Consider the following 8,900-nt stretch of genomic DNA (forward strand, 5'->3'; position numbering starts at 1 on the left):
CATCCTCTTTGGAACCCCCCCTCAGGTAGTTGAAAGCAGCTATCAAATCCCCCCTCATTCTTCTCTTCTGGAGACTAAACAATCCCAGTTCCCTCAGCCTCTCCTCATAAGTCATGTGCTCCAGACCCCTAATCATTTTTGTTGCCCTCCGCTGAACTCTTTCCAATTTTTCCACATCCTTCTTGTAGTGTGGGGCCCAAAACTGGACACAGTACTCCAGATGAGGCATCACCAATGTCACATAAAGGGGAACGATCACATCCCTTGATCTGCTGGCAATGCCCCAGATGCTCTTCTCCTGGGAGAGCATCAACCCCTGGTCACGCACACAGAGACCATCAAACCGGCACCTACGCACAGCCGTTCCCCAGTGCTCCCCGCTGCCGAGCGCAGCCCCCCAGCATGGGGTTTGTAGGCATCACACAGAGAGGGGTGTTAAAGAGTGATTTCAAGGCGTGGCCTTGCGGGTGTTTTCCCGCACACGTGGGCAGCATGGGAGAGAGCACGATGGCATGGTGGGGAACATGCCAATGGGCGCCGGAGGGTGGCGTGGGAGGTGTGGCTGGGTAAGGGTCAATATGGAGGGCAGGGACGAAGGGCAAAGACAAGGCATCTGGGGAGTGGAGCAGGGGGCAGCAGTACAGCGACACGGAGAGGAGTGGCAACAAGTCCGGGAGATAGTGGGGCAGTGGATGCCAGCGCTGGCTCCGCCCCCAGAACAGGCAGCCCCCCCATGCCCTCCCCCCCGCGCGGGCACAGCCCCCCCCCAGCACAGGCTCCGCCCCCAGAACAGGCAGCCCCCCCATACCCTCCCCCCAGTGCGGGCTCAGCCCCCCAACATCCAATCCCTGTACAGTACAGCGTGCCCCGCCCCGCAACCCCCAGGCACGGGCACGGGCACCTCCCTAGCCCCGCCCCGCCCCGCGCCATTCAGAACTACACGCCCCAGAATGCCGCGGGCGGGGCGGGGCTCTGGCCACGGGGCGGGGAGGTCAATGAATTGAAATGAGCCAATGGAGAAGCAGCGTGAGCCGGATTGGGCGGTCCGCGCCTGGTGACTGGTGGGAGTGGGTGTGTGGGCGGGGCTGGCAGGCGGGGGTTGGGGGCTGGCGCGGCGGGCGCCGCTCAGTCCCAGCTGCGGCAGGAGCGGAGCAGAGCCGGGACGTGGCCGGGGCTCATGGCCTGGCCGAAGCAACGCTACGTGAGGTGCGCGGGGCAGCGCTCCGGATTAGAGGGGAGGCAGGCACTGACTAATCCGGATTGAGGTTTTGGAGGGGCAGCGGCCAGTGTGGGTTAAAGGACTGGCCATTCCTACTTGCGGATGGGGGCGGTGCTCTCCGATCCGGATTAAGGAATTAGGGATCTGGCTAATCCCAGGGTGGGAGGTCGGGTGGTCTCTAATCTGGATTGTACAATTGGGGAGATTGCCAAATCTGCATTGGGGTGCTGTTTGCTAATCCAGATTAAAGAGGGGAGGGAAAGATGTTGACCAACCCCTCCCCCCAACCCAAGCAAACCCCAAAGTTGGGAAAGTCTCTCATTTAAACCAAGCCCTGGATCCCTGGGGCAAACTATTCCAGAGCCCTGCCCTGTGGGTTTTTCCTTCCCTTCCTTAAAGCGTCCGGTAATGCCTACTGTCAGAGATGAGCGACTTGTCTCATCTGGTTTGGCAGTTCCTACTTCCTTTAGTCCATTCGGGGGGCGAACATAGAACCAATCTGCATTAAGGAAATCTGGGACCCCGGCCAGTGCCAGCGTAGAACCTGGTAGGAGTGGGTGTATAGGCTATACAACCTTCCACCACAGGACTAGTTTATTTGGACCTGAGACAAGCCATGCCTGAAAGCTGCTAATGGCTATTTGGTGGTTTATGTGAAATGAGCTCGATACCCACCTCACAGCTGGGGCTAACTGGTGACCTGAGTTGGCTCAGCGGAGAGGCTGTGGATGGGGCGGGCTCCCTGTCGCCCCAGAGCAGAGTCCTCCACTTTGTCTAGTAGCCTGATGACTTTCACCAGCACTAAACTCTGAGGGCAACAAATACAATGGTCAGGGCGGGGGGGAATTGGCCGGTATGCTCGGACCAGCCAATCCACAATAATAAACTGGGGGTAACTGATATGATTGGCCACTTCCCTTTCTGGTTGTAGTTCTTTATGCCTAAATATTGTACCTCTCTGAGGTGGAATGTCTCTTATTTTGGTTTTAATAAGATCAAACTGTATTTGGGGAATCTCTCTTCCTGATCAAAAAGGAGGTGTTGTTTGTGGGTGGGTGGATGGTGTCTCTGGATAAATAAATTGGGGAGGGAGCGTGGTTAAGGGGCGCTGGCAGATCTGGATGCATGAACGTGGGGTGTAGTGCTGGAGAAGTAGTCGGAAGCCTTGTGTGAGTGGGACGGATGCATTTAGCTCAGGCTCTGCCTCTGGCAGAGCATAGCGTGTTGGTGATGATCTTGGAGTATGCTGTGGTTTGCTTTCAGAGTGACTCTGTTTCCAGCACTGGGATTAGCAGCCAGTGAAACAGCTGTAGGTTGATCCCATTTGCCTTTCAGCAGAGGTTTAATAAATCCAGGAATCTCCTTGCAGCTTCGCTGACACGCCTGCAATCTGTTCCTTTGCAGAATTCCTTCTGTGAGCTGGCAGTCCCAGTACAGCACGGGGCCTGACCCCGGCCCTACGGCCCGCTCCCATCTGCTCACTTCCCTGAGAGCTGCCCAGAACAGTGCAGTGACTGAGACCAGGCCTGCCTCCCTGCATTTGGCGTGAAGGGAGACAAGCATGTCTGAAGAGAACCTCCTGAGCATGGATGAGGGAGCCCTCCGGAAACTGGTGAGTCCCTCCTGAGGTGCAGCCCCATGGGAATGTGCGTGTGTATCTCGTCGGTAGCTCCTGACCTTGGCCGTGTCCTCTCCGCAGAGCGCTCGGACCTTCCCTGCTGAAAGAAAAGAGAAACCACTGCTCAGTTCACCTTTCTGCTTGAGCCTTTCCCCTGATAGCGTGGCAGCTGTAGCGCATGGTGGTTGGCTGAGCGCTGGGGCTCTCTGGGTGCCTGGGAGTATGTGGCAGGTGTTCAGCTGTAATCAGGATGGGACGAAGAAATGGAAACAACTCCTGTAACTTCCAGAGCACAACCTGGGCAGGACGTATGTACAGCCTGCTGCTGCCAGAGTCAGGCCCTGCCCACTGGGGTTGTGGCTCTGTTTCTGTTTACACTGTAACTGTTGCTGGGCTGGGGGGACTCGGGTACAGCCCTGCCATGCTTTGGTCTTGCAGTGTAAATGGGACGTTTGTGCACCTAGGCTCTGGCACAGTTTGGGATCTGGTTGAGACCAGTTCTCTCCCCATGGTGGAGGCCGATCAATGCCGTGGCTGTTACACTTTCTTTGAAACTGGTTTCCTAGCTGCTGGCTTGCTCGGTGCCTGGTGGCATTGCTGCGCTATGGGCATGCAATCGGGTGAGCTTGGCTGGCACAGCCGGAGGGGTTGGGAGGCTGCTTATTTGTAACTCAGGAGGTAAAACGTCTCTGCCTGCTCCCCAGAGACTCCCTGGGCCAGGTCTGGGCCTGGGAACGGCGTGAACGTGGCTGAAGCTAAGCAGTGCTAGTTTGTACTCAGGCCTGGGCATAACAGAAGGGTGAGCGGTCCTAGCCCACTGCTGTGTGGGGTGGGGGCAATGAGACGGGGTGAGTCTAGTGGAATGGCCTGGGCTGGCCAGCTCCCTGGGCCTGGGGGTGCTCCATACCGTGGGGCCTGAGCGAGCTGTGTCTGCAGCCCCTGCGTTTGGCGCCGGTTGCTGGCTGCAGGGCCTGTCGCCCGCCACCCCAGTGCCTGGAGATAACAGTGACTGGCCCCTGGGAGCGCCCTGTGTGAGTGCCTGCCCGGCGTCCCTGGCTGCGTGCTGAGCTCTTGGCTAAGGGGGGCTCTGGGGTCCCTTCCCTGTCTGGGACTGCGAGCTCTCCCCACTGAGCCAGGCGCTTTGGGCTCCAGCCACTGCTCCCACGAGGGTGCTTTGCGGCCTTACTTCCCCGTGGGGCTGAGTGAGGTGGGGAGCGCCGCAGTGTGTTGGCCCAAATCTCCTGAGGCGGCTGCTGCTTGCTCCCATGGGGGGCACAGGGACCCTGGGGGATCAGCTCCTGCTCTCTGAGGAAGCAGGGGTCTGCCATGCCCTGCCTATGTGATGGCCCCGTGGGGGCCCGACCCCCTTATTCTGGCACTGGAAGGGGAGAGGCGGGTGCCACTCCCCAGCTCTGTGCCTGGCACGGTGGGGCTCTGGCAAGCTCGCTGTCCTGTTGCTGCTGACCGTATCCCTGGCCTTGGTGTGCATCAGTCCCTTCTGCAGGCTGCCCCAGACGCACTCTGCCACTTGCCCCATCGCCTTGCCCTGCTCAGCTGTGCTGCTCAGCCTGGCCTCTGGGCTCCTGCTGCCAGGGACAGGGGTTGATGCTGTTGTTTGTCGCCTGCCTTGTGCTTGTTTGGCTCCGGTCTCTGTCTCCTGCCCGCTCGGGTGGCCCTGCCCTGCTCTCTGCTGCTAGAATCCAGGCACAGCAGGAAGCGCTCTGCCCCCTCTCTGCAGGGCCTCTGCCCTGGAGCAGCCAGCGCTCCCCATCTGCTCCAGCTGCCTCCTAGTGCGTGTGTCGAGTTGCTTAGCGTGCCTGTGGAAGGGACCCCGCGGGCTGGGGCAGAAACCTCCCATCCCCCTCCTTTCACCACCCACTTGCTGTGCCCAGCAGCAGGTAGCTCCAGGACCACTGGCTCCTTCGGCAGCAGCACGTCCTCCTCTGCCCTGTTTCTCACCCGGCCTGCTGGACAGACACTGGGTCCCGGGGCAAGGCGTCTGCAGTCTCCCCGCAGTAATAACCCCCACCCTAGGCCCCCCTCCCTGCTCAGGGTGTCCTGCCTGCTGGAGTGGTCAGAGAGCTCCCAACCCAGGGTGAGGAGGGGGGGGGGGGGGCTCCTGAGTGGGTGCCAGCCAGCGGTCTGCTCCAGAGCACACCGCTGGGGCCGCGGCCGGGCAGGCGGGGCTGCAGCCTATGGGGCTGGGCTGTCCTCAGCAGGGAGGCTAGGTTTCCCCTCTCCCTCCCGTGGGCAGTCCTGGCCCCCTGGCTACCCCCAGCAGAGCAGCTCAGCGGGGAGTTAGCGATGGACTGCACTGGAGATGGGGGCTGCGGCTAATGGATGGCCGGTCACCCAGGGTGACACACTGGGGCTGTCGTGGGGTGGGAGTCCTCCAGCTAGGGCCCTGGGCTGCACAGCGGCCCGGAGAGCCTGGTTCTGGGGGACAATGCTGCCAAGGGCCCCATGCTGCTCTCTCTGCTGTGGGGCCAGGCACAGCTGGACTGCTAATCCCCCCTCCCCCATCTCGGCCGCTGGCCTCGAGCGGGAGGGTTTGGCTCCAGCGCTCCAAAGGCCAAACTGCTAGTGACCGAGGTGCTGTGTTAACGGCAGGAAGCTGAGTCAGCCTGGGGGGAACGTCCCGTCTCAGCAGGCGGCGGGGGCTGGAGACCTGGCACCCCCTGGGGCTCGGGGGGCCGGTGCTTGGCCTGTCCGTCCTGCACGTGTCTGGGAGCCAGCCCTTGGGAGTGCGCTCTGGGTGGCAACGGGGGACCGGCCCCCCCCCCCAGGCTCGGCGGGGGGGGGGGGACCGACCCCCCCCCCCAGGCTCGGCGTGGGGGAAGGCAGCGAGAGCGGTAGTGCGGGGAGCTGCAGAGAAGAAGGCTGTCGCCCCCACGGAGGGGAGCTGACGTGAAGGGATGGAGGAAGCTGGCAGTAGATCAGCAGAGGGGAAGGCACTGGACAGCAGATAGAGCAGCCAGCTGGAGTGAGAGATCCTGCGGGGAGCCCGGGGTGTGGCTGGAGGGTGTGACTGATCCTCTCGGGGCGGGGCGAAGCTGTAGCAGTGCGGAGAGCTGCGGGGGGCTCCGTAGTCCAGGCCAGTGGAGGGGGAGCAGGTGCTGTGGTGTACCCGAGCAGTGCGGCGGCGGAGGTGTGGGTGCAGAAGGTGAGCTCAGGGCGCAGGATGAGGCCAGTGTTACAGCCTGTGCTGAGAGGGGGAAGGGGGCATGGGTACGGGGGTGCAGCCTGGGCTGGGGGGAGAAGGGGGCGGGGGTGTGACACTCCACTGAAGCATAGTCTCGGTGGAGGGAGCAGCCATGGGGCGAGCTGGGGCACCTGGTTTGCTAGGTAGCAGCTGGGCTGGGAAGGCACCAGGCGCTCACACGGCTGTCGGGAGAGCAGCAGGCCTGCCCGGTGCCAAGGGAGCGATTGCAGTCAGACGCTCGTCACTGGCTCCATGGAGGAGGGCGCTTTCCGGGTGATGCCCGGAGGAGGGGAGCTCTGCTGAGACCTGCAGGGGACGGCGTTGGGGCAGGGTGGTGGCAGCTGTTGGAGGGTTCCTGGGAAGGGCAGCAGTGTGGGGAGGTGGGAGGGCATGAGAGGGGCCCGCATGTGATGCCCAGCTTGTGTGGGAGCCCCTTGCCCTGTGTGGGGCCCTGCTGTGGGGCAGGCACTCCCCAGTGACAGCAGCTGGTGCTGGATGGCTGTTTGGGAGCCTTATCTTGTCTCCAGCACAGTCCCGTGACCGTCGCCTGCCCAGCGCCCGACTGCCCCCTCGGGGCCCAAGGCCCTCGCTGAGCTCTTGTTTGGATTGCTTGCTGACGGGTCTCCAGGTGCATCTGTCCTGTCGCCTGGTTCTTGTCGCCAAGGCCCTGGAGTCTCGTGTGGACTCTGCTACGGTCTGGCTGCGTGACCTGAGCGGCCTTGTGAGGAGAGCGTCTGTCCTGCTAGAGCCTGGTGCTGGGCTGTCACTCAGGCCCTGCCCTTCTGTGCGCTTGGAGGGTGAAGAGAAGAGCCAGGGCACCCAACTCGACCTGTTCTGAGTGCGTGGAGCTGCGGAGCCCTCGCTGAGGCCACGGCAGAGAGAGGCTTTATTTCTGTTGCCAGGCATAGACCACAGGTGCCCTAGCTGTGCCAGAAACCCCTTTGTGCCTCAGTTTCCCCTTGAATTCTCCTCATACCCTGGGGCACCAGGGGCTTGACTCAATCCGTGATGGAGCAGCTCCTCCGCTGGAGGGTGTGCTCAGAGGGGGAGAAGCATGGCTGGGATCCAGCGACGGCTGTTCCTCCTCCTCTCTGCCCCTCCGGGGCGACTGGGCCCAGCTGCTCCCCACACAATGCGGCTTGTCACCTGTGCTCTCCTCCGGCCTGGCAGTGGCTGCTGTGCCTGCAGGACGGGGCATGTGGGCAGAGCAGCAGGGGCTGGGCCCAGGCGTTGTGGGGAAGGGGAGTGGTGAATGGGTTTCTCTGATGCGTGTCACTCTTGCCCTGTCTCCCCTGTGGGGCTGGAGAGGGCTAGGATCCCCATCCCTGGCTGTGGGGGGGAGCCCCCTGCCCAGGGGCTGTCCCTAGCTGTGCGCTCTGCCTCTGGCGGCTGGGAGAGGCCCCTTCCGAGCTGGCACGGGAGGAGGGATTTTTCTGCTGGCTTTTGGCTCTGCCTGTGCTGGAAGAGGATTAGCCCATATAAGGAGAAACTGCCTGCCTCTCCCTGCACTTCCTCCCCCTCTCCACGCCCAGACGCCTCTGCTCCCCTCTGCTTCCCCCTCCCAGCCCTAGCTCCCTTTAAACCAGTGGGTTCTCGCTCCCTCCCGCCCTTTCCGCTTTCCTCCCCATGCTTTCCTGAGGGGTTTGCCATGGGGGGGGGGGGGCTGGCCTGTTCTTGGGGGGCACCAGGGGGGGGGGGGTAGTGATCTCTGCAGAATCCGCTCCTGGCCTGTGCAGGCCCTGCCTGTCTCGGGGCTCACCTGGCTGGTTCGCCGGGAACCTTCCCGCCCCCGAGCTGGGTGTGTGCCAGGCTCCCTGGTGCTGAGCTCTGCCCAGGGTGGCGCTGCCTGGCCCAGCTGGCAGCTGATTGGCTGGTTTGAATGTTCACACTGCTGCCTCCTCTTCTGAAAGGAGCCGGCCGGCTCAGCCCATGCGGCAATGAGGGACGTGTGGCCAAGCCTGATCATGGGGGAGGCAGAGCCCCCAGGTCCTGCGGCCTGCATGGGGTGGCACCAGCCCCGAGAGCTTGCCCTGGCAGCCCCCCTGGCAGGGCTGTGGGGCGATCAGGGGGATTGTAAATGTGTCTGAGGAACATGGAGTAAAATCCTCCCAGAGAGAGGGGGAGACTTGCACCCCTGGGGCAGAGGGGCCCGCACTGTCGCCTGGACACCCCCACCTCTCGCACGCAGCCGGATGCATCCGTGGACTCCAGCCCAGCCTGTTAAGCTGTGCTGACCCCCCTCTGGACCAGGTCGACCCAAAGCTGGGGCCTGCGCCCCCCTCCCGGCCTCTCCACATTCCAGTCTGGCTCATTAGAGAGGCAGAATGCAAATCCCCTCCCAGCTGGGGCCAGACAAAGGGCGGGCCAGGGCTGGAGGGGCGCAGGTGCAGGGTCCACCTGTTTCTTCACTGATGCTGGCTTTTGGGAAGGATTGTGTGCCCCCCTCTTTGGATCCTTGCTTTACCTTCCCTCAAGCCCTCTCCCAGCCCTGGCTCTCGCTTTCCCACTGATCCCCCTCCCCCACCCACCTGCAGTCCTTCCGTTGAACTGTTGTGCCGTGTTATGTGTTGTTAAACAGCTGCCATGACCCACCCCAGAGATGGCTGCCTGGGGCTGGGATGTATGGCTTCATAGAGACAAGTGGTCCATAGCGCCTTTAGAGATGCAGGCCATGAGAGAAGTGCACCCAACTACTGTCCGTAGCGCTGTCTGCTCAGTCCGTCCGTCCATGTGCCCAGTGTCTGGCTCCTTGGTGCCCCTCTCTCCGTTCTGTGCTGGCTCCCTCCGGTCCTTTGCCTTTCCCCAAAGCCATGCGGGTTTGGAGGTAATTATAGCTGCCTATAAATGGGAAAACTTGCCCC

General features: G+C 62.3%; 1 protein-coding gene across 2 annotated transcripts in view; it reads left to right on the forward strand.

The window, feature by feature from the left end:
- Nucleotides 1-1,119: 1,119 nt before the first annotated feature.
- The window catches only part of SMTN (smoothelin), a 48,585-nt gene continuing 40,804 nt past the window's right edge, over nucleotides 1,120-8,900 (forward strand). For both annotated transcript variants that reach the window (XM_026661205.1, XM_029913835.1), the window contains exons 1-2: nucleotides 1,120-1,206; nucleotides 2,624-2,831. In XM_026661205.1, the coding sequence (XP_026516990.1) occupies nucleotides 2,781-2,831 (51 nt within the window). In that variant the 5' untranslated portion in view covers nucleotides 1,120-1,206; nucleotides 2,624-2,780. The remainder of the gene's footprint in view (nucleotides 1,207-2,623; nucleotides 2,832-8,900) is intronic.

Source organism: Terrapene carolina, unplaced genomic scaffold (genome assembly GCF_002925995.2).
Source record: "Terrapene carolina triunguis isolate 2854851 unplaced genomic scaffold, T_m_triunguis-2.0 Scaffold951, whole genome shotgun sequence".
NCBI classification, from domain to species: Eukaryota; Metazoa; Chordata; order Testudines; family Emydidae; genus Terrapene; species Terrapene triunguis.